Source organism: Carica papaya, chromosome 9 (genome assembly GCF_054855325.1).
Source record: "Carica papaya isolate Zhongbai chromosome 9, ASM5485532v1, whole genome shotgun sequence".
Lineage (NCBI taxonomy): Eukaryota > Viridiplantae > Streptophyta > Magnoliopsida > Brassicales > Caricaceae > Carica > Carica papaya.
The window spans coordinates 10,085,594-10,112,147 of NC_142317.1; the positions used below are offsets into that span (position 1 = coordinate 10,085,594).

The following is a 26,554-nucleotide window of genomic DNA, read 5'->3' on the forward strand; positions in this document are numbered from 1 at the left end:
TTCTTTAAAAAAAATTGTGGATTGGTTTGATCGATGCATATTAAATTTTTTTAAAATATTATCTCAAATGTCATGTAATCAGTTCGCATTTAATTTTTTAAAATGTGATATATCATGATATTTGATAAAAAATTACTTAATACGTGAACCAATAAGAATGTATCACATATTATTAAATTTAATACATAATATCAAATTTAAAAGTAATAAAAGTTAGTGATAAATATAGATTAAATTAAAAAAATTAAATAAAATAATTAATTTGATAATAAATTTAAATAAAAACTAATTTAAATAAAAATTACTAGTATAAACAAATCATTACGTTAGTCTTTTTAGTAATATAACAAGCTTCGTGATAAAAAATTAACTGATGCTAAGTGTTGAATTAGTAAATAGTTTTAATTATTGAATATAACTGTGTTAACTAAAGCGAGACCAATGACTAGACATTTGTAAGAACAAGGTCCTTTAGCCGATGTTGGCTAGATCATCCCCGGAAACCAAACGGCGTCGTATTCTTCTTCTTCTTACTGATTTCCATCTGCAGTCAACTTTTCCTTTTGAAGTTTGACCCCGTAGGCGTAACCAATTTTCATTTCTCTGGACCCATTCCCGAATTTCCGTCGATTTTTCTCTAGGAAATCTAGCTCCAAGAAAATCCTCGCCATAGTGTTAGCCTCTCTCTATACATATACACATATACTAGTACACGTCTATATTCACAATTATACATTTGCATAACAGAGATGGAAAGGAGGACTGGTAGTCCCGTGTACGGGCGTCAGTGGAGCGGGGGATCTAGCAGCACGGGTTCTTCGTCCCCGGCAATGTCTCCGGCACACCCCCACTCGCGGCTGCAGGCGGGAGCCGTCGGGGGCTTATCCACCATCAAGCGCACCCAGAACGTCGCCGCAAAAGCTGCGGCTCAGCGTCTCGCGCAGGTTATGGCTTCCCAGAACAACGAAGAAGAAGACGAGGAAGACGATCTGGATTTCCGATTCAGTGCTCCTCCGCCGCCTCGCACTCATCGTACTCCTTCACCCTTCTCCACCACTGCTAACAACAGTGTCAGTAACAATAACTTACCCGCGATTTCGATTTCAAGACCTAATAGATCTCCCTCTCCTGCGGTAAATTCGATCATCTCATCGTCTTGTTATCTGTTTTTTCACTTCAGTTGACGATGCTGTGCTAATTCAGTAATACTTATAGAAATATATATGCGTATTTTTCATGTTCAATATCATTGAGAGTCTATTTGCAGATTTATTTCTGAGGTGTAGTGGTTTTGATTTGGCGTTAAAATGCTAATCGGAGCTTTGGTGTTTGAATTAGTTAGGTCGCAACTTTGTGGAGCATGTGCCATGTGTACGGTCCACATCGGCTGGGAGGCCATCCATGTCTGTGCGATCGACGACTCCGGCTCCGTTGATGCCACCGAGCAGAGCGCAGCTTAGAACTCCAGTCGCTATACCTGCGATCGAGCATCCTACTAGGAACAGAGATAAAAGGTAAAACCAAGTTGTTTTCTCTTCCTTTTTCAATTTTTGCTTCTGAACCGTTCAATGAAGTTCGTGAAAATACGTGAAGCTTATAATCTGCTATAGGTTCGATTTAAATTTCATGCATAGAGTATTTTTAAAAAAGATAATTTGAGGATGCTTTAAACATTGTAGTACTGAATGAACTAAGAACGTTTATTTTGGTTCTTATGGACAAAAACGTTTTGTTGCTGGACATTGTTGCTTCTCATTTGGCCTTAGACAGATTCCTGTTAATTTTGTTTTGAGAATGGTTATCAGACAGCATTTACAGATGTTATATCAGACAGCTCTTGGAATTTTGCAATATACCCACGTTTCTTTTGAGAGAAAAAAAGAAATATATTATGCACCAAAGGGGTGCAACCCATAAGGGGAGAAATCTACGAGTTAGTCGATGTCCATAAAATCTGCAAATCCTCAGCAGAAGTAAGAGAATGATTTTTAAAAATGTTGAACCAAAAAGTTCTATTTTTATCAGAAGAGAAAACAACAGACTGAAGAGCAATTCACTCACATTGGCCTCTTGAGTTTAGACCATGTGCTAATTTCTGATATTTATCTGGTTTTAAGGTGATTATCACCAAACATTTAGTTCCTCCTGGGACAACAGCCAAATGCCACATCTAATATTGCTCCTGATTAATGGCTCTCTGATGAAAAGTTATTAAAATTGGACTAATCATCAAACAAGTCAAGGTATTGGTTTATTGGTTTTTTAGATTGATCAATAGCTAATTAAAGGAATCGTTGGTTAAAGAATTTATGTACAAAACAATAAAATCAAAATTTTTAATAACCATATTACTCAATTATATGATTGATAATTTTTTGCATTTAAAATATATAAAAACATGAAATGTTATGTTTTTTTTTTTAAATAAACAAGTGAGGTATATATTAACGTAGTACCAAAAATAGGGAATACCATCCATGGACAAATACTTTACATAAGTGAGGTATATATTACTGTATCTATGAAATGTTATGTTGAATGTGAAAATATATTAATATAAACAGCAGAAAAAGCTAAGCTGATAAAATCTCACCATCTGCATCAGTTAGTTTTAATTGAACTGGAAGGTCTTGTTTGACTTTACCAGTTTTAACTAGTTTTCAATGGTTTTCATGATTCTGTGCTAGATTTTTAAACCAGATCCTTTTGGTGCTTAGTTTACGGTTGGACTGGCTGGTTTCATTCAGAATTTATAACTTCTCTCCAATAACATTTGTTCATGGAGACATGACATGCTTGACATTTGGCAATATCTTAGAGTCTGCTATTTTTGCCACAAAGATAAGTCATTGCAAGCTTTCTTCCAGAGGCTAAATGGCTTCCCTATACGCGAGTAATATACTTGAGTTCACTTCATGATTTAGTAGGCTATCTTCATATAATTTATTTTATTTTTTAGGTAAAAGAGATTTTATTGAGAAAGAAAGAAAGAAAATTAAAACAAAAGAAAATAGATATCTTCCAAAAGATACGGTGAAAACCAAAACCCGAGGAGAGAGAGGGAAGGAGAAAGAAAGACAGACAAACAACAACTCTACTTGCTTTTTATAAAGATATCCCAACTTCTGTGGAGAATGGAGATGCTAATGTCATGGAAATGACCATGTGCTTTGGCTCAAATAGTGGCTAAAATAATAACCCTTTCCCAAAGTTCAGTGTATGAAGTGTGTCTGCTGTTAAAGATTGTAGAGTCGGGATTGAGCCAAATGCAACAAAAATTTGTGAAGAGGATTCCTTGCCACAGTGGTAGAGTGTCTTTCCTCACTCCTCTCTCATTATTAGAAATGGTAAGGAAAGTTTCCATCATTGGGGTTGACACCTAATAAGAACTGATTAATTAAAAATATTCTTCCACATTTCTAGGCAATGCCACAATTGAGAAATAAGTGGGTATGAGTTTCCCCTCCCTCTAAAAGTACAAAACTATTTATCTCTAATGTTAGCAAAATTCTCCTCAATCCCTTCAAATGCTCTAGCACTTCTCTCCTTCCGTACCACCCAAAAGATAGATATCAGAATAAGGAGTAGGTGAGTTTTCTTTTTGCAAAGCCCTGCCCACGCCCACACTTTGTCTCTCACAAAGCCCACCATAACCTTTTTTATCCCCAAAAGTCACTAGATCATAGTCCATGAACTATACACCATCGAGCACCACAATAATAAATGATTACACGTTTCTGCACCCGATTTACACATGAAACAACAATTAACCATGCATCTACCCCTTCTCATCAATGTATCAATTGTCAAAATACTTCCTTTGCAGGCTTTCCATATAAAAATGTCATTCTTGGAGGAATTTTTATCTTCCAAATCTATTTAAATGGAAAAACAGAAAGAGTTCTATCCTCCCCATTACGCAGCTGCCCGTAATAGGATTTAACAGAGAACATTCTATTTGTTTCGAGCATCCACGACCTTAGATCTGGTTGGTTGCCCAGATTGACTTGGGACACAATAAGCATTAATTGTTAGTAGCCATCCACTTCCGAATCATTCAAATTTCTGCTAACCTACACATTTTACACCCTGTCCTCCCAACTAACCAGGTATGCCTCCTCCACCAACATGTCTATATTCTGTGCAATGGAAAAAATTCTCGGGAATCTGTCCTTTAGTTTGAAGTCCCTCAGGCTGTTGTATTACAATAGATTTCCAATCAATTCCTTTAATAAGAAGTCTATGCTTATTTTCTTTTGTGTAGAGCTCCTGGAAATATCGAGTGATCTCCCTTCTGATTTTTTTTTTTGAGATAAAAATCTGTAGTATATATTAATAAGGTACCAAAAAAGGGGTACTGCCCATTTACAAAAGATTTATAATCGTGTTAGCGTATCAATAACATTCTAAAAATCTACATCACTAATAATGTCATAACATAATAAAATAGATACAAAATAATAAATTTACTTATCTTTTAAACTATTAGTACTACTCTCAACATGATCAAAAACCCTACTATTTCTCTCATTCCAAATGATGCAGAAAACAGTCAAATGAATCAAGTTAACAATCTTATTTTTTACATATAAACCATCCTAAGCCCAAATTTCTCCCTCAATAGACCCTACAATAACCTAACCAATCCCCAGAAGGGCATAGATCACGCACCATAAACTATATGTTGTCAGACACCATAATAAAATGTGGTTACATGTTTCCTCTGCTTTCAGGCAGCAATAGCAACCGTTTACCAGCACCCTTCCTCTAATTCTCAGCTTATCGATAGTTAATATTCTCTCCCAGCAAGCATCCCAAGCAAAAAAGCAATGTGTGGAGTAGCCCTAGTTTCCAAATTTGCCTTACTGGAAAAGTACGTCTAACCACATTCTATTTTCTGCATAAATAATTATAATATGACTTGACAGAAAAATTGTCATTTTTTTCTGAAATTTTTAGAGAAAATAAACTTTTAATTTTATTTCTTATTTATTGCATTTACACTTAGAAGATATATATATAGTAATTATTTTTATTCTATTTGGGCTCTAATTATAGGATATAATTATACTATTAGAATTCTAAATAATATAGTATTCTACTTAGCATGAAATTCTTATCAACACCCCCCCTTAACTTGGTGTAAAGATATCACACATGTTCAACTTGCAAATCAGGTTCTGAAACGATTTGTTGCATAGTCCTTTATTGAAAATGTCAGTCACCTAGTCGTTAGAAAATACATGATATAAGAATAGAGAGCCACCAACCACCTTCTCTTTTATGAAGTGTCGATCAATGTCAGTGTATTTTGTTATATCATGTTGAACTCGATTATGAGTAATGTTAATTGCTGTTTTATTGTCATAAAAAAGGGATAGTTTTTTGGTTTTAAGCAGTTTTAACTCCTTCATTAGCTTTTGCAACCATAGTGATTCACATACTTTTTGAGCCGTTGCTCTATATTCTGCCTCAGCACTGGAGCGAGCAACCACACTTTGTTTATTACTTTGTCATGTGACTAAGTTGCCTCCTACAAGTGTGCAGTAACCTATAGTTGATTTTCTATCATTTAGGGACCCAACTCAATCGGTATCTGTAAATGATTCTATGTTAAGGTGACCATTCTTAGAAAAGAGCAGACTTTTTCCTGATGCAGACTTCAGGTATCGTAATATGTGGAAAACAGCATGTAAATGAGTCTCACGAGGATCATGCATGTACTGGCTCACAAGACTAACTGCATATGCTATATCAGGTCTGATATGTGAGAGATAAATGAGTCTTTCAACTAGTTTTTGGTATCTTCGCAAGTCAATTGATGTACCACTATCTGCTTGCAATTTGTAGTTGCTCTCAATAGGTGATTCTGCCAACTTGCAAGCCATCATACTAGTCTCTTTTAGTAAGTTCAGAGTATACTTCCTTTGAGAAATGAAGATCCCTTTATTTGATCTGACAACTTCAATCCCCAAGAAGTATTGCAATTTTCTTAAATCTTTTATTTCAAATTCTTGAGTAAAAAGTTCTTTTAACCAAGTCATCTTCTTTTTGTCATCTCCATTTACCACAATATCATCCACATAAACAACGAAAAGAGTGACATTACCCTCATGATGTTTCATAAATAAAGTATGATCCGCATTGGTTTGTTGATATCCAAAAGAGATCATAATATTTTTAAACCGTTCAAACCATGTTCTTGGAGACTATTTCAATCCGCATAAGGCCTTTTTTAATTGATAAATTTTTCCTTGCATTCTCTCATCTTCAAATCCATGTGAAATTTTCATGTACATCTCTTCCTGTAATCTCAATGGAGGAATGCATTTTTTACATCAAATTGCTGTAGATCCCAATCAAGATTAGCTGCGCAACAAAAAAGTATCCCAATTGTATTCATCTTCGCAACATGTGCAAATGTCTCTTGATAGTCAATCTCATAGGTCTGAGTAAATCCTTTAGCCACCAATGTAGTTTTGTACCTTTCGATCGATCCGTCTGCTTTATGTTTGACGGTGAACACCCATTTGCAACCAACTATCTTCTTTCCCTGTGGAGGTGAAACAAGTTCTCATGTTTCATTCTTTGTCAATGCTTTTATTTTTTTAATCATGGCTTTCTTCCAGTTAGAATATTCTAGAGCTTCTCTCCAATCCTGTGAAATAGACACAGAGGAAATAGACAAGATAAAGGCTTTATAGCAGGGAGATAGAGAGTCATAGGAAACAAATAGATATAGGATGTTTCGTGCAAGTTCTCGTTTCTTTTCTAACAGCAATAGGTTTGTTTGATAAATCACAAGAGAAAATAACTCACCAGTATCTTCTGTAATTAAAGAAGATTCTTGACCTAAAACAGACTGTATGAGAGCTTTTTCAGACTTCTCTCTTCTTGGATACCTTTTCAGGTCTGGTTTATCTAAATATCCAACATTATTTTCTTAATTAAGACTTTTTACAATAGAATTCTTCCCCTGGATATGACTCTCAATTATTACCCAATTAGGTATCATTTCTTCCTTCTCACTCTCCCACTGAAGAGGTGTTGGGTTTGAGTTGAAGTAAGACTTATTTTTCCTAAAGGTAACATCCATAATTATAAAATATTTTTTAGATGGTGGATGATAATACTTGTAACTTTTTTAGTAGAAAAATATCTAACAAATACACACTTAAGAGCTTTAGATTCTAATTTACCCATATTTCTAGTATGAACAAAACACACACATCCAAACGCTTTTGGAGGAACAATGTTGGAATTTTTTTCTTACAAAACCTACATAGGACTTTTAAAATTTAGAACTCGTAAAGACATTTTATTAATAAGATAGACAGCTGAGAGAATTACATCTCCTCAGTAACTCTTTGGTAAATTCATGGTAAACATTAGTGACCGAGTTACCTCTACTATGTGTCTGTTTTTTCTTTTAGAAACCCCATTTTGTTCACTGGTATAGGCACAACTTGTTTGATGAATTATCTCATTTGACTCCAAGTAAGCACAGAACCCATAATTCACATATTGTGTACCATTGTTAATTCGCAGAATCTTAACTTTAGTATCAAACTGTGTACATATTATTTTGTGCAAAGATTGAAAACATGAAAATACATCACTTTTTGCTTTTAACAGATAAATTCATGTTAATCTAGTACAACAGTCAATAAAAGTAACAAACCATATATGAGCAGAAAGAAAGGTATTCTGAGTAGGTCCCCACACATCAGAGTGAATAGTTATAAAAGGATCAGTACTTCTATTATTACTTAAATGATAAGAGATTCTCTTATGTTTAGCAAATTTGCACGCATCACAAAACAAACACTCCATAAAAGTTCTTTTAAATAAGTTAAGATATAATTTTTCTAAAATAAGAAAGGACGGATGTCCCAATCGTCGGTGTCATTGTAGTATCTCCATATTGACTTCTTTATTCCTAATGGTTGCTTGATTTCCAATTAAGTTTAGATGTTTATTTAAGACATATAAGTCATTTGGCAGTTTACCAGTGTCAATCCTTTTCCCAGTTTGAAGATCCTGAAAGATGCAATGATCAGGAAAAAATTCAATTTTACAGTTGAGACCTCTAGTTATGACATTAATAGATAAAAGATTGTTAGAAAAACTACACACATGTAAAACTGAAGACAATGTAATAATAAGAGTATAATTAATGAAATTTGTTCCCGACACGGGGGGTGTATAACCCATCTGCTATACGGATATTATCCCTTTCAGTATAAGAAGAATAGGTTAAGAATTCTTTAGAAGAACTTGTCATGTGTCTGTTACCTTCAGAATGTATAATACAATTATCATGAGTGAAAATAGGATGAGCAATACCTACTTTTACTATATGTGATGTGCCAACAATTGATTGAGAGTTAAGTTGACTCAGAAGTCGTTTCATATTTTAAATTTCTTCTGTGAAAAAAGCTCCAATGGATGGTGAACCAGGTATTTCCCTAATTTCAATAAAATTTGCTTGAGCTCTTGTGGTTCCACTTTTTCTTCCTTCCCGGCCTCTAATTGGTCTTCCATGCAACTTTCAACAAGTTTTCCTAGTGTGTCTTGACTTGCCACAATAGTAACACTTCCATATATCTCTGGATTGATCAGATTGAGCCACTAATACAGTCTTCTCAATCAGTGCAATGTGAAACATGACATTTCTTCTACTCTCTTCTTGCTGAACATGAGCATAAATTTGTTCTAATAAAGGAAAGGGATCCTTACCAAGCATTTGGACCCATATTTGATCATATTCGGTGTTTAAACCAGGTAAAAAATTATAAATTCGCTCTTTTTCTAACAATTTTTGAAATATGACTTCATTTGTAGGATATTATGCTTGAAAATCTTGATAGTAATCTAACTATTGTCATAATTTATTCAGTTCGGAAAAAAATATTGAGAAATATTAATCTATTCTTGTTTTGTGCCATGAACTTTATTATGAAGTTCATAAATCTAGCGCCATTACCCATCTGTGAATATGTAAGAGATGCCGTATTCATATTTTTTTTTACAGTGTTAAGTAGCAGATATGTTCTGATAATATTGGGTTGCATGAAATTTATGAGTCATGACATTACCAATGAGCTCTCAGAGTCCCATCTATTATATTTTAAACTACCAACATTTGGTTTATTCACCTCACCAGTAATGTAACCCTGCAATCTTGTAGATTTGATAAATAATAAATAAAATCTCGACCAAGTAAGATAATTAGTTTTATCAAGTTTTATGAGATTGATTTGTAATGAAGGGTTATCAAAACTAGTAACACTCACATTTTTTGTTTCTGTCATCTTAAAATGCTAAAAATAAGAAGAAAAAATACTTAGTAATGAAAAACAGACCTCCTATCTGCGCCAAGGAGTCAAAACGGAATTTTAAAAAAAAACCGAAACCAGATTTGGCTCGGCTCGGCTCAGCTTGGCATCGGCTCGGACGCAGACGGACCAGGTCGGAGTGGTCTGGCGCACAGAATGGCCATACCAGACATCCCGTGCGCGGAAAAGTGGACTGGTGTGAGGGAGGGGCTCTGTACGGTCAATGCAATGCGATGCAGCGTGTGACCAGAGCAACGTTGTGTGCAGGAGGATCAGTCGACCCGTCTCCAGACACAGATCGACCGGATCGGAGTGGCGGAGGGCGCAAAACTACGGATCTTCCGAACGCGCGCAGCTGTGTGAAAAAAGGCCAGGTAATCGTGATCAAGCCGGATTTTGTACGGAAATGAACTAGATTTGTCTCAATCGGGCTTTTCTGGCGGTATTTCACTGTTTTTCGGGCCGAATGGGATGAATTCGGTAGCACGTGTGGCAGATGCGCGTGAAAACTTTGGTTGTTTTGGCCGAGGTTGAGCGAAGATTCTGTCTGGGTGATGTTGGGTTTGGTTTCTTTGATAGTTGAGTACAAACTTTGGCCCATTTTGTTTATTTTAGAGTTTTTTGAAAATTGTAAAATAATTTTCCTTTGGTTCTGATACTATGAAGTTTTTAGAGAAAATAAACTTATAATTTTATTTCTTATTTCTTATAGTTACATTTAAAAGATATATATAGTGGTATCCTTATTTTAGTTGGACTCTAATTATAAGATATAATTATACTATTAGAATTTTAACCAATATAATATTTTACTTAATTTTTATCAACATTTCTATCTTCCACATTACCTGGTCATCATTTTTTGACACAATCTGTGCAGCCAGCAGCTTCATCAATTCCTCAAATTCATAAACTTCCCAATTATTCAAGTTCCTACTGATGTTGATAACTCATACAGTTCTGTCACTTGCATCCCGATATGCATCCTCAACAACCATCTTCTTAGAATAAGCAATGTTGAAAATTCTAGAAAATCTCCTGCTGAGACAGCCATCCCCAATCCAGTCATCTGTTCAGCCAGCAGCTTCACCAATTCCTCAAATTCATAAACTTCCCAATCATTCAAGTTCCTATTGACGTTGATAACTCATACAGTTCTGTCACTTGCATCCCGGTATGCATACTCAACAGCCATCTTCTTAGAATACGCAATGCTGAAAATTCTAGAAAATCTCCTGTTGAGACAATCATCCCCAATCTAGTCATCTTCCCAAAAAATAATCTTGTTTCCTCTCCCTAGTTTCCAAGTGACACATTGCTGAAAATTGCACCATTGCATCAATATTTTCTCCACAAGCCTCTTCCATATGTAGCTGAAATCCTACTGTCATCCTTTCTATCCATATGCATGCCCCACCGAGAGTGAACAATCTTTCTTCATAAACTATTTTCTTCCTTCATATATCTCCAAAGCCGTTTCCCTTGGAGAGTGATATTCATGTTAACCATGGATCTAATTTCAAGGCCCCCAATAGATGATAGGTTCTTTGATATCCTCCCACTTCACTAGGTGGTATTTTCTCTCTTCATCAGTATCGCCCTAAGGGAATCTACATTGTATTGCTTCCAATCTTTTAGCCACCTTGACGGGGATAGTAATCGTCCATAAGAAATATATTGAGAGATTAACTAATGTACTTTTTATCAAAGTGTATTTCTTCCCCTTTGAAAGGAAATTTCTCATCCAACCCGCAAATTTTTTTTCAAACAATCCAATTACCGGTTCCCAAGACATTTGATATTTATACTTAGCACCAAGTGGAAGGCCAAGGTATTTAAAAGGGAATTTTACCTCTTTACACCTCATGATCAAAGCAAAAGACCCAGCGTCCCCACTGCCACCAATTCTTGCCAATTCAGACTTGTGCAAGTTAATCTTGAGTTCTGAAATAGCTTGGAAGCACATAAGTACACACTTCAAATGTAATATGCTCCTCAAATCCGATTGACAGAAAATTAGAGTATCATCAGCAAAGAATAAATGAGAAACTTTAGTGATATTCCCTCTTTTTCCGACCAAAACATCTCTAATCAGTAGCAGGTCATGTGCCCTGTTAAGTGACCCGTTGAAAGCCTCCATCATCATTATAAACAAAAGAGGGAATAGTGGATCCTCTTGATGCATTGAAAAATTTGAATGGCCTCCATTTATTAAAATAACAAAAGAAGTAGTAGTGACACAAGCTTTCATCCATTTTCTCCATTTCTAACTGAAACTCATTCTTAAGAGCATATAATATACAAAATTCCAATTCACGTAGTCATAAGCTTTTTCCATAATCTAGTTTATACACTAAACCATCCATTTTTATTAATCATCAAATCATCAACCGTTTCATTAGCAGCCATGACGGCATTAAGAATCTGTCTACTGCCCACAAAAGCATGCTGACAATCTCCAATTATTTCCCACTACATTTTGACTAATTTTCTAACCAACACCTTAGTAATAAGGTTGTAGATACACCCAACCAAAGCCAATAGGTTTAAAATCTTTAAATTCATTTTTGCACCACTTTTATTGGGAATGAGAGTGATAAAAATAGTATTTAAAGATTTAACAAACTAACCCTTAGTATGCAGATATTTGAAAATAGCCAAAATATCTTCTTTCAGTAATAGACAGAACTCTAAAGAAAGTTCATGCTAAAACCATTAGGACCCGAAGCTTTGTTGTCATCACATGATTTTAACCCCTCTAGGATCTCTTCGGTAGTAAACTCATCTTCCAAAGATTGTCTGCTCTCTACAGATATACTGTGAAACGACATACCATCCAATTTTGGTCGACAATCATGGGTCTCCAAATACAGATTTGCAAAGTGTCCTTTAGCAGCCTCACACAGTGCGGTGTTCCCCCCAATTTTCTTATTATCAATAACAATCTCCTCAATGTAGTTAATTCTGCGGCGATAAGAGGCCAAGGCATGGAAGTATTTCGTGCTTCGGTCACCTTCCTTCAACCACTTTTCCCTTGACTTCTGTCTCCAAATCATTTCCTCTTCGAATAAGAGGCAAGTTGTATCTTTAAATTACCCCTCTTATTCATTCAAACCATTAACTTCCTCTTTGGAATCTAGAGAACTGATTTCAGCCAAAATATCCTCAAACCTGCTCTTCTTGTTCATCATCTCCTATTTAGCCCAAGCTTTAATAACACTTTTCAAATTCTTGAGTTTGTATGCAAGTTTGAAAACATTCCTAAATCTCGCAGTTCTTCCAAGAGTTTTCCACCAACCTTTGGAGTTTATTCTTCCTCAACCATTTGTTATCCAACCGAAATGGTGGTATAGGTCCCCATTGGATCCCCTCAGCCTCCAAACATATTGGATAGTGATCAGATGTGGGACGATGTAAAGTTTTTTGGTTGACATTAATCAAGTCCAGTTAGAGATTAGAGAAACAAAAAATCTATCAATTCTAGACTTACTCTTTTTATTGGACCAGGTCCATTACCCTTTAGATAGCGGCAAATCTACCACCCCTAACCTGTTCACAATTTCATTATTGAGTTTTAATTCCTTAATGGTGCTCTTCCTTCTTGCCATTAACCACTCCATGAAAGGTGAGTGTTAGCATCACTTTCCTTAACCTATTTCAGCTTGGATTTTTTCTTTCTCCAACTTCGGTCCTCATAGATAAGCACCATGTCAAGCTCGTTCTTAAGGTCTGATAATTTTTTTTTTGTTCCTCAGAGATGGTCTCCTCTGTTGTAAATTCGTTGAAGGCTTTCATGTCCTCTAATATACCAGCCTTCTTTGAAGTTATGTTCCCAAAGTCTTCCTTCTTCCAAACTTTAATTTGTTCCTTAAAGTTTTTCCATTTATGCATGAAGCAGAACCCTTCCCACCTTAGTTTGTTCTCATCCTTCCACTCTTCTCTCACCACCTCTTTGAAGTCTGGGTGTTGAAACCACATATTTTCGAACCAAAAAGAGGTTGGATTCGTTGTGATTCAAGAAGGATAGGAAAATGATCAAAGATGGGCTGTGAGAGCACTTGCTGGAACAAATTGGGACAATTGTCTACCCACTATGGAGAATCAAGAAACAGTCCAAGCGCGAGGAACACCCTGTTTGTCAATAACCAAGTGAATTGAGCATTCCCTTAACCCACTCTCCTTGATAGAAGTGTTAAAGTTTTCCATAGATGTGGTCATCCTACTTCCCCAACTTTCTCCTAAGGAAATCAACATGCATTAAATTCACCCCCAACACACCAAAGAGGGTTACGTAGACTCGTTAAGTACTGCAGTTTCTGCCAGAAAGAGGCCCTAGCTCTATATCTAGTGGCTTCGTGTACACTCGTAAGCCACCAAAAGCCTTTGCCTTTAATGTCCAATACACTGAAGCGAGGAGGTTGGCTCAATCAAGTCAATTTTCTTGGTGAATCTAGTGTTCCAAATGATAATGATCCCCCTTGAGGCACAAAACGGGGGGATAGCTATCCATTCCTTTAAACGACTATCCCAAATACTCCGAACAAACACTTTATCAATCACTTCTTTTTTTGTCTCCTGGATTATGACCACATTGAGGTTAGCTGTCACCAAAACCTCTTTAATTTTTTTCCAAGAAAAAAATTATTGTTAATCAAGGAAAATAATTCGTGGTGAAGACAAAATATACTTGGACTAAAAAATAGGTAGTAAAAAAATGAATTTTTTTTAATATGGGTTTTTGTTAGTTAAAAAAATCAAATGTATTCTAATGAGATTTTCTCGAACGTATCAATAAAAAGACTCAGTCCCTAAATAAACTCGAACATTCAAGAAATCTGTTGGACATGCGGATTTACGTCTCTTACACCTAATACAGTCCTCTCTTCTTGGAGCGAAAGCAATCTGCTTAGTTTTACATCCATCTCAAAGTATCATTTCTATTACATTTATGGGGTATGCTCAATGTGGTCAGATTGATTACCACAAAACGGGGGATAGCTATTCATGCCCTGAAAAGACTATCCCAAATACTCCGAACAAACACCCTATCAATCACTCTTTTTTTGTCTCCTGGATCATGACCACGTTGAGGTTAGCTGTCACCAAAACCTCTTTAATTTTTTTCCTTTTGAGCGTCACTCCCTAGCTGGGTGACATTCCAGGACGCAACCCTCATGATACCCTCTCCCTTGCCTGATTATTTTCTTCCTCCCTCTTAGACATTATATATGTCACTCTTCTACTCCCTAACTCTACCACTTTCTTCTTTCTGCAAGCAAATGTTTGTGAGGACATGACAACTTTAACATCCTCCCCTCGATCCCCAAGTACCCTTCAAGTCCAGTTTGTCCATGAGAGTGGATGGAGACTCCTAATTGCAATTTATCTCTATTGGCTTAATGGCGATAACATGTCTCTCGAAATTCCTGTTTCCCGATAGCTCGGTTTGGTGTCTAAGATCCAATTTATGAGTGAGAAGTCATAGGATGCCTCTACATAAGGGTATGTTGTCTGTACATATCCTTAGACCATGCAAATAAAGATGTTGGTTAGAAAAAGATCGAGGGGTGGGGTTGCCACTGAGAGACCTTCAGGCTTGACAGTGGTACTCTGGAAATGCTCCTTGCCTACAGCTAATGTTTGCCCTTTGCTTGTTCTGATGTCCTTTTCAAGCTTCTTGCATAAAGGGAGCCCCTTAGTGACCTCCTTACTTAGCTCATCCTTCCTATTGTTAGAGAACAGGAAATGCGGGCCTTCCCACACTTCATGGACGCTATCTTGGGTACCTTTTCTAGCATTGATTACCTCTTCTACACTGATTTCTTCTTCTTCAAGCATTTCATCTTCCTCTACACTGAATGAACCGAAGGAGGACCATCACTATTTTATTCATCTTCATTAGTGTCAGTACCTCTGTCCTCTTTAGGTCTGTCTAGCAAACCCTGGTCGCATAGCCTTTTCAATTCTTGAATCTGTTTTTACAGCCCATTTTTCGTTTTCCTTCCTGAAACAGATTAAGGCCAAGCAGTAGGCCTGTCAAATCCTTCTGGTTTTCCTCAATTGTCGTCACTACTGGAGCTGCAGCTGTCTGGGGGTTGCAGGCCCTACCAACCACAATAGATTTCAACTTTTTCTTTGAATCCCGCACCCAATTTTTCCCTTGCCCGATCATCTATTCTCTCTGCTTCGGTCAATGCAGCAGGGGTCCCTTTCAGAGTTCAAAAACCTGCTTCAGACCTGGTCGCAGGTTGGTGGCCTCAGGCTTCCTGTTTTTCTCGATTTGGACACCAGGGTTGGGTTCTGTTTTCCTTGTGAAAAACCTGACCCATCCTCAAGAACTTCCCCACAGGTCAAAGGCCAATATTGACTTTGATTTATAATCAGGGCCCTCCTCACTGTACGACCACCATAACCATCAGTCATTATGCGTAACAGATGGTGTTTTACCTGCCCGCAAATTTCCATAAAATCCTTCTTGAATCGTACTCTCTGATTCTATTGCTGCAGCAGGTTATGAGGCATGACTTTGATGGATTTAAAAATAGAAAAAGGCATCTCTTCAGTGTGCTTTTGACTGTTGACGGTGTCGCTGGTAGCTTAAGTTTGATGGCTTTCATTGTTAGGTTCTCCTCTTCTTTTCCTTTTTCCGTGATCTCGAAGGAGGAGAGGGTCTCAGCCATCTTTTTCCATCCCTTTCCATCCGACCCTTCTGGTATCCAGATCCTGTTTGATAGTTTGGTGCCCCCTGGACTTTATGACTCGTAAAAATCTTCCTTTGTCATTCTTGTTCAGCACTATCATCAGATACCCGTCATCTTCTCTGTAAACCAGACTATACAGGAGGTTTTCTTTCAGCGAGATAGTGAGGCAATTGGTTTACCACACGGATCTGCAGAGACTCGTTTTGCGCACGTAGTTACTACTTTTCCGCTTTTCCTGAATCCAAACAACCTTGGCCCCTTTGCTACTGTCTTCCCTGCTAACTGAGAAGGATTTCCTTTCCACAGTAAACTCCTCCTTAAATCCCTAATATCTTTCCAATACTACTTAATCTAACTAAATAAAGATGCTAAAATCCAGCAACATGAACCCAACATAGTTGATTGTGGATAAATCAACATAACCAAGCAAGAGTGACCCTACCTACTAGAAAAAACCATAACAATTGGTGATAGTCAGTGAATTTAAGAAATAAAGCTATTTCTTCAAACTTGGTTCTGGACACACTTGGAAACCTACTCAGAATGTTCGTAAATTCAGTTCTATTGATCCTCTGCATAGATTTATTATATCTTTATGCAATTAGAAGTCAGAGGCTTATGTGTATATATTTGGTGTTATGGATTTGGTTCTTTAATTTCATTATTACAATTGCAGTTATGTTTTAAAAAACAGGTTTACACCAGATGTAGGACCAGTGTACTCAAAAGGGACTGGTGATCAGCATGAAACTTCTGCACTTCGTGATGAAGTATGTTGTTTCCACTCATAAATCTCCGCTTTCATAAAGAAGCTGTATTACTGTTAAGCTACACTGGAATTTGTGTGTTACAGTTCAAATTCTAAACTCTAGTACAATTTTCTTCTAAAAAATAATTTAATAAAAAACTTTTAAGCTACGGTGGATTAAACTATAGTAATTATTAAAATTGTGGAATTACTTCTGTTAGTGCAGCTTAAAAGTTGTATTTACTGAACTTGAAAGTTATATTGACTGGAGTTTACTTATTTTTTTTAAAAAAAATTTATTGGAGTTTACCATTGACTAATTGCAGCTGGACATGCTGCAAGAGGAGAATGAGGTTATATTGGATAAGGTGCACTATTTCTGACTTGAAACTGTTCTCAACTAGCACATCCTTTTTATATGTAATTTTTTCTTTCCAAATAAACTGTGACTGTGCTCTTTGTACATGCGATGTATAACATTTCTTCCTTAAATTTTGGTGTAGCTTCGCCAAGCAGAAGAAAGACGTGAGGAAGCCGAAGCCAGGGCTAGAGAGCTTGAAAAGCAGGTTATTAATATCATTTTCTTCTAGTCTTTAGAATATTTGCATGTTCTCTTCTTGGGAAACTAAGTTCCAAATAAATTCTCTTCAAAAAAATTTCATATAAAACTCCACATAACAAGAAGAAATTTGTTATTGACTAAGCAATTGTAAGGGTCTTACATATAGTTGAAACAACTACTAATGTCTTAGTTTGATTGGGTGTAGATAGGTAATCCTAATGTAAGCACAGCCTTATTGTCATTGATAAATAATTGGCTGTTCAAAGCAGGCTTCCTAACTCTTTTGATCCATAAAGCATAGATATAAGTCTTGAGGAACTTAGTGTGTCAATTAGTTCAAGTTACAATGTTTTTGAAGGGTGAGGCACAAGTCCTGAATTGTTGGGGTGTGAGGTCTTTCAGTTATTGAATTTTGAAGAAAAAATATTCAATTCAAACAATAATTTTTTAAAGAAAAGTAGAAGTTAATACATTTATGAGGTGTTGAACGTGCATCATCCCCTTTCAAAGTTGAATTTACTAGAAGAGAAGTAAAAATATCTAAAATCCCACTGTAAAAGGGATGATTCATTCATGAGCTGCATAAGTTCTGGAACCAACATTCCATATTCCTATAAAAATCCTCAAATACCCAAAAAATAGTTAAGAGGAATGAGAGATGTAACCCTCTTCCACCTTTCATGAGCAAAAAAACATTCCAAACCCAAAGTTTGAAGGCCACTAAATCCATCATCACCCAACTGATGCCAAGAAACCTGGAGGCAGTGTTCTGGAGTAGTATGGCCATGGACACAATAGAAAAGATGAAGTGCAGCAGTTATCCATAATACTACAGCTTTCTTGGATTCTTCATGTTAAGGGTTTCTTCTTTCTAGAAGCCTCCCAAGAAAAAGAAAGAAATATGAGGAGGGACATTCCTTTTCCAATCAACTTCAAATGGAATTTTTTCCAAAATCAGATTCTGAGAGCAGGGATTTATAACAGGAACTTTTTAATAGACCATCTTTCCACAATATCTTCCAACGATGACCATCCTTGTTGAAATAAAGCAAAACTTCAACTGCAAGTTCACATGTATTAGATCTTCCGTTTCCCAATCATTCAGGTTCTCTCTCTCTCTCTCTCTCTCTCTCTCTCTCTCTCTCTCTCTCTCTCTCTCTCTCTCTCTCTCTCTCTCTCTCTCTCTCTCTCTCTCTGTGGGTGTGTTTTTGTTTTTGCCTCCCATACCCAGAAGGTCATCCCGAGACGACAGACCCCTAGCTGACCATACTAGTGGATCAACGTAAGTTTCTTGTTATAGAACAGAAATCGTTCAACGTGGTGGAAGAGGGACGAGGGGTTCGTATTTACAAAAATGGAAAGGGCTATCGTAAATCTATTTTCTACCAAATGGAAGAAGGGTCTTGGCTTCTCAAGTGTTTTAGGGAGTTCAGATGGGAAACACTGGAAGGGGCGTGGAGCAGATATCGGAGGAGTAGTTGAAGGTCGTTATGGATGGCGTTGAATGGTAATAATCGTGGAAAATTCCTGGTGTTATCAGAAGGTAAGGAAGGCCCAAATGGGAAAACTAATAGATTGTTTATTACAGAAGGGGAAAAAATTGTGGGTTGGTGGCAGGTAATGGAAGCTATTCATGAGGTGACCGATTTTGAGTTGATTCTGTCGGAGTAGTTGAAAGAAAAAGATGGTTGCTGGTGAATGAACCAACTGTGGTGCTCTTCCCGGTGGTTGGGTTCTTCAAGTGTCCTAGTTGTTACATCGAGTAGGAGCTTCGAAGGGGAATGAAGAGTAAATCTTTTGCTGAAATAGTGAGAAATCATAGTTCGAATTTGTGTCGGGTAGGGCAGATGACTTCCGGGATAGAATAAAATGGGTTGAGGCATTTCAAATTTCAAAAGTAGGGATAGTACAGGTCACGTGCGTGTGGGTGAGCGGGAAGGTAAAAGTGATGGAGTCCGTATTGGGCCAGCTGAGGTTTCAAAAAGGAAATTTTCTTGGGCTGAGAAAGGAAAATGGGTTGATAACCCTGGGCCTAGCTAGAGGATAGGTAAGAGAAGAGTGAAGAAAATCTGCAGCTCAAAAAAAGAAAACCCGGATTTGCTAAGGGTATAATTGGCAATGAGGGTGCTGCAACAAAATATCCTTGTTGCCCGACAGAAGAGTGTTTGAAGGACAAGGAAAGGGAGTCCACTGTAACAGAAGGGGTGGAGCTAGACTACGATTCAGAAGCGAGGTAAATGGAGGATGAAGAGAAGGATGTTCTGTGAGGGATTGAGGGATCCGTTGTGTCTGAGGTTTCTGTGGGGAGATCGACAGGTTGGCGGTGATGAAGGAGGAGCGGGGGGGTTGAAGGTTACATTGCATCATCGGGTGCGGAGGATGTGGGAATCAACCTTGCATTAACGGAGGTTGGGTTAATGGCGGACGATGAGGGTGAGGCTCTGGTGGTGACCCCCATCCAGATTGACAACCAGAATGAGGGATTGCTAGCCATGGGAGATGGAGACTTGGTAGAACATTACTCGGACTGGGTTTTGGCAGAACTTTATCAAGGTGAGTAAGATGTTTGGGATGAGTTTTGATGGGTTGGAAGATAGGGTGTTGAGTTTACTGGCTGAACTTGAAATAAGATTTGTGGAAGCTGAAAAGGAAAAGAAAAAAGGAAAAATGAGTGGCATTAAAAAGGGAGAGGGAGGCAATAGAGAATTAAAGAGATTGGAATGGTCTTTGAATTATGAAAGAAAAAAAGCAGGAAGAGAGGGGAAGGGGAGTTTTCTGAGAAACTGAATTTATGATTAGAAAAACCATTTCTTGGAATGTGAGGGGTATAAATGAAGATAGAAAGAGAGGGGTTATTAAAGGTTGCCTGAAGCGGTGGAAACCTGAATTAGTGTATTTTCAAAAGACTAAAATGGAGGAGATTAACAAAAAGTTGATTAATTCTTTGTGGAAGGACAAAAATGTTGAGTGGGAGTATGTGCCAGCGAGGGGAACTGCTGGTGGTATTCTGATTATGTGGGATAATAGGAAATTTCTATGCAGATGGGTGGAGAAGGGAAGGGGGTGTCCTTGTCTTGTGTGTCAGAAAACATAAGGGACAGTGAGAGTTGGGTATTTTCTAGCATTTATTGTAGAGGGAGTAGGGAGGGGAGGGATTGTCTTTGGGGGGAGTTGCTGAGTTGTAAAATAAAGTGGGGTGGAAGATGGGTGATTGCGAAGGACTTTAATATGGTGTTACATATGAGTGAAAGGTCGAGTATGGGCACAAACTTGGGGGAGATTGAGGAGTTTAGAGAGATGGTGGATAGATTGGAGTTTGTGGATCTTCCACTTGGGGGAAGGAAGTGAACTTGGTCTAACGGGAGGGAGAACCCTTCATGGTAAAGAATTGACCGATTTTTAACTTCTAATAGTTTGTTATTGCAGTTTATAGGGTTGAGTCAAAAACTACTAAGTCAGCTAATTTCTTATCATTTCCCGATTTGCCTTGTCCCTGAAGGCATTATTTGGGGGATTACTCCGTTCAGACTGGATAACAAGTGGTTAAGAATTGAGAATTTTAGGGAGTTGGTGAAAACATTTTGGCAGGAAACGATGGTGATCGGCACGAGTAGCTCTGTGTTTGTTTCTAAATTGAAGGCTCTAAAAAATGAAATTAAGAGGTAGGTGAGGGTGGAGGAGTGTAGGCTTGAAAGGATCTTGAATGATAATCTAATTGAGTTGGCTGATTGTGACAATATGGAGGTGGGGGGTATTTTGGGTGAGGAGGGAGTTTGTGAGGAACCAAATTGCTGAGGTTATGCATTTGGAGGCTATCTCGTGGAAACAAAAGGTTAGGGAGCGATGGCTTAAAGAGGGGGATAGGAAAACTAGGTACTTTCACTGCATGGCAAATTCTCATAGAAATAATAATTATGTGGAAGAAGTATGAAATAATAATTATGTGGAAGAAGTACGTTGTAACGGGGAGGTGTTTAGAGGAAATGAAGATATGAAGAAGATGGCAAGTCTGTTTTTTCAGCAACTATGTACGGAAGATGAGCAGAGAAGACCCAATCTTGATAATCTGCAATTTAAGATGTTGTGTGATAAAAGTAGAGATGGGTTAGAAGAGTCATTTGCTGAAGAGGAAATAAAAGGGTGTCTTGATGATTGTAATAGGGATAAGGCGCTCAGCCCGGATGGTTTCAACATGAAATTCTACCAAGTCTTTTGGGATGTAACAAAGAAAGATGTGCTTGCTTTTTTAAATGATTTTCGTAGAGCAAAGTCTTTTGTCAACTCTATAAATTCGACTTTTTTGGTTCTTATTCCAAAGGTGGTGGGTGCGAAAGATATTAAAGAATTTATACCGATTAGCTTAGTGGGGAGTATCTACAAATTGATTTCAAAAGTTCTAGCAAAGAGACTCTCTAAGGTGTTGGATGAGGTGATTGGCAAGAACTAAAATGCGTTTGTGGAGGGTAGACAAATCCTTGATGCTGTGATGATTGCTAGTGAATTGGTGAATGAGTTGGTGGGGCAAAAAAAAGAGGGCATTTTGTGTAAAATTGATATGGAAAAGATGTATGATCATGTTTGTTCGGATTTTGTAGATTATATGCTTAGAAGAATGGGTTTTGGGTGTAAATGGCGGACTTGGTTCATGAAATTATTTCCACTACTTCATTTGCAGTCATGGTTAACTAAGGCCCTTCAAATTTCTTTAAAGCATCTAGATGGCTAAGGGGATCCATTGTCGCCATTACTTTTCCTCACTGTTATGGAGGCTTTTAGTAGACTTATGGAGAAAGCGGGGGAGTTGAAATTATTGAATGGTGTGGTTGTGGGAAAGGGGAAGGAAAGTGTCAAGATCTCTCTTTTTTTTTTTTGCGGATGATGCCCTTATTTTTTGTGAACCTACTATCAATGCTATACTTCACTTGATATGCATTCTTCTTTATCTTCAAATGCTGTCCGGTCTCAAAATAAATATGAGAAAGACGGAAATGGTTAGAATCGGTGATGGGAAGGATGAGGAGAGATTGGCTTTGGCGTTGGGTTGTAAGACAACGACACTTCCTATTAAATATCTTAGTGTTCCTCTTGGGGCAAAATTTAAAGATAGGGAAACTTGGGAGCCTATTGTGGAGTGTTTCGAAAAAAGGTTAGTGGGGTGGAAGAGGAATTTTCTCTATAAAGATGGTAGACTTACCTTGATTAAAAGTATGTTGACCAATTTACCGATATATTACCTCTCTATTTTAATCATTCCGGCTAGCATTGCAAAGAAGTTTGAAAACATTCAATGCAGATTTTTTTGGGGTGATGAGGAGGGGAATAGAAAATATCATTTAATTAGGTGGGAGTAGGTGAAGAAACCAATGAGGGAGGGGGGTCTTGGTTTAAGGTCCATTAGAGCACTCAATGACGCTCTTCATAGGAAGTGGTTATGGAGATATCTCATGGAGGAGGGGAGGCTGTGGAGGAAGGTTGTGCAAGCGAGGTGGGGAGATTGGGAAAAGGAGAGGGCTCGGAGGGGTAGATTCAAACCGCATGGGAGGAGTTTTTGGAAGAAAATTAAGGATGACAGCCATGTATTCAAGGGCTGTGTGGAGTGGCAGCTTGGTAATGGTGAGGATATTAGGTTTTGGGAGGATGAATGAATGGGAAGTTTTAAACTTAAAGAACGTTTTACCAAAAATTTTTATATTGCTAGCGATAAGGAGGCGAGGGTGAAGGACATGTATGAAAATGTGGGTGAAGGGAAGGCATGGAATGTGAAAGTTACAAGAAACTTGCAGGATTGGGAAATCAATGACTATTGCAACCTGCTTGTGGTTTTGGGCAGCATGAAGGAGAAGGAAACAAGGAACAAAAGAGTTTGGAAGCCTGATGAGAAAAATGGTTTTTCTGTGAAATTGGTGTACAATTTTCTATGCACAAATGATAGAAATAATATCATTTCAGCACCCTTTAAACAGATTTGGAAAACTGAGGCCCCTCCTGGGATGGTTTTTTTTACTTGGGAAGCTGCTAAGGAATGCATTTTGACTATTGATATGCTGAAAAAAAGAGGTAATACCATGGTTAACAGATGCTACCTTTGCAAATCGGTTGAGGAGACATGCAACCATCTACTTTTGTGGTGTCCGACAACCTACAGCATCTGAAATTTTGTCTTGGGTTTGCTGGGTTTAAGTTGTGGGTAATGGCTGAAAATGTGAGTAAAGAGTTGTGGGCTTGGACAGGTTTGTAAGAAGAAAAAACATTTGTTCCTTATTAAAACATTTGTTCGTTATTCCACTAATTATTTTTTGGGTTGTGTGGAAGAAAAGAAATGCGAAAGTTTTTAAGAGCATTGAGACTAACATTATAAACATTAAAGATAAATGGATCTATACTTTTGATTTTATTTTGTTAGGTCATGACATCAAAAATTAGGATGATTTTGGATGAGTCATGGACCACTTAATTGACTTGTAACTATGTTTTGTACATGGGCGGTACTCCCTTGATACCTTTGTGAATAATATTATTTCTCTTATATTTCAAAAAAAAATCATTCAGGTTGCCATCAATTACATGCCCCAAACCTCGAGAACTCAAGTGAGAAGCAGTTAGCATACTTGGCCTGCTACAATAATCCAGCGAAAAGAGATTATCTCACTAATAACCTCCACAAGATAACAAACAACCTTCCCAAATAGTGAATGTAAAAATAATGGTTTCCACAAACTCACCATGTGGAGAAAAAACCACCAAAAGGCTCATAGTGCTATGAAAAAACCATATTCATGCTGCCAAAATCGCTTTTTGAGAGATTCATGCTCTAATATCCATTTTATTCAAAGAAGCAAACCCTAGGCTATCCAATTTAATCTCTGATTTTTTTTTCCTATGAGAGATATCTGAATTAAAACCAAAATTAATATATAATTAAAAAAAATAACAAATAAACTGAATTTTGGGCTTGGGATGGGATGGGCTATCTGTAAAAAATAAAATCGTAAACTTGATTCCATTGACAGTTTTTTGGGTCATATGGAAGAAGAGCAATGGTAGAGTTTTTGACAATATTGAGAGTAGTATTAACAGACTAAAAGATAAGTGGTTACATTATTTTATATCAATATTGTTAGGTCATGACATCATTAGTGATGTGGATTTTGGAAATATCATTAATATACTAATACGGTTGTAAATCCTCTTTGTAAATGGACGGTACCCCCTCACCTGATACCTTGTTTATATATATATATATACCTTACTTTTTATTTCAAAAAAAAAATAACAAATAAACTTAATCGAATTTATGAATAATCCAATTGAAAGAACTCTCCCTGACAATCTTGACACAAAAAAAATCTTTACTTCCTAAACAATAAATGTAGAATTAATAGTCTCCACAAATTTTTCAGTAGATGTATAAATCCCCAAAGATCATAATAATCTCTAGAAGTCACCGAATTGTTGTAGAGGAAAGCTATGGGAAGACTGCTGGTACATTATCCCTGTTACAGCTTAATATGGTTGGCCAAATCGTTTCCTCAGAGAACTCATACTTAAATAAATTCCCATTTGCATTGTTCAAAGAAGTAGACTCCAAACCATCTACATTCAACCTCTGAGAGACATTTGAATTCAAAATAAAATAAAATAAAATTAATTAATGAGGTAAGAACCATAAAAACAAATAAATTGAATTAGATTTATGAATTATGTATTAAAACTCATTTTAATTGTTACAGTTGGTGATTTAAAATTGTTAAAAAGTTGATCCTATGCTAAATTGTACTTGGATTAAATCTTAATGCAAATTACAGTCTAATACCCTCTGATTTGGGGGTTTTTCAGATTCAAACTATATTTTATTTTTAGTGATTTTAGTACTCATGATTTAAACGCTGGTCAAACAATATAAAACTATTAGTTTACAATTTGATTAATTTTAAGGCACATTAAGATTTTAATATCCTGCAATAGGAGGTTTTCAGATTCAAAACAATTTTATTTTTAGTAATTTAAATATTCATGGCTTGAATGTTAGTCAAACTATATAATATTGTTACTTTGAACACAGGAACAATCTAAATTTTAAAGAGTTTGACACGTGACTCAAATTAGACTATCTACGAATGAAAAAGCTAAAATTTAAAAAGATTTTAAAAATTGAAACTAGAATAAACTAAGCAATAGAACTTCAGATACAGAAAATTTTAAAACAATAGACTGAAGAAATATTGGGGCAGTTATATTAAAACTAATAAAACTTTTAGATTTTTTATTTTCAATCTGATCTAAACTGTCTACATATTAAACGTTTTCAAATTCTGATCGTCCATATGTGAACTAAAAGTATTACAATACCTGATTAACAGACAAATCACAAGTATTATATTGAAAATTATTAAAAATAAATCAAATGTACCTGTTATGTTACCTGGCTGCTTAATCTTTTTCCGTTCATAAGATAGCCAATCATGACTGGTTCCTTTATTTTCGAATTATCAAATTAGAATTGGATCCAACATTATACGGGCCCTTCCAGTTTAATTTAGAACTAATAACTGATTTATGGAGAAACCTGTAGCCATATTCTCCTTTGGTGCCTGATGGTCTATGAGTTGTGGACCATGGTGTACAATCTGTTTGGCATTAAGTGGGTGATTGCTGGGTCAGTGAGAGAGAAATTATGGGCTTGGAAGGGGATTTGTCAAAAGAAAAATCATTTAAAGCTTATCTCTTCAACTAATTTTTAGGTGGTTTGGAAAGAGCAGAATAGTAGGACTTTTAATGGTATTGAGGGTGAGATGAAAAGAATTAGGGGTAGGTGGTTACATTTTTTTGGTTCGGTAATTTTAGGTCATGACATGTATAGGTGGGAAGATTTTACGAATGTCCTAGATACTATTACTTTTTTATAAATATGATGTACATGGATGACACTCCTTTGGTTCCTTTTAATATACTTCTACACTTTTTATTTCAGAAAAAAAAAAACTGATTTATGGGGATATTGTTGGAAGTTTTAGGGGAGAGTTTCCAGTTCTGCAGTGAGTCTATTCTTTTTTAAAAAAAAATAATTGTTATTTAAATATTTTAATTTTTAATTATTTGCTTGGTTATGCAAAGAAAATATAAAGCCAAAACTCTAAATTATTATCACTACCTTAAACTAATGAAAGTTATTACCTAAAGTTGATTAGCATGTTATGATTAGTTT

At 36.6% G+C, this 26,554-nt stretch overlaps 1 protein-coding gene across 3 annotated transcripts in view; it reads left to right on the forward strand.

Annotated features, from left to right (window-relative positions):
- Positions 1-516: 516 nt before the first annotated feature.
- The window catches only part of LOC110822943 (coiled-coil protein), a 32,533-nt gene continuing 6,495 nt past the window's right edge, over positions 517-26,554 (forward strand). Inside the window, exons 1-5 of one of the 3 annotated variants that reach the window (XM_088211927.1) lie at positions 517-1,133; positions 1,339-1,514; positions 16,716-16,809; positions 17,114-17,155; positions 17,291-17,353. In XM_088211927.1, the coding sequence (XP_088068053.1) occupies positions 750-1,133; positions 1,339-1,514; positions 16,716-16,809; positions 17,114-17,155; positions 17,291-17,353 (759 nt within the window). In that variant the 5' untranslated portion in view covers positions 517-749. The remainder of the gene's footprint in view (positions 1,134-1,338; positions 1,515-16,715; positions 16,810-17,113; positions 17,156-17,290; positions 17,354-26,554) is intronic. The other 2 variants (XM_088211928.1, XM_088211929.1) reach the window with 2 other exon arrangements.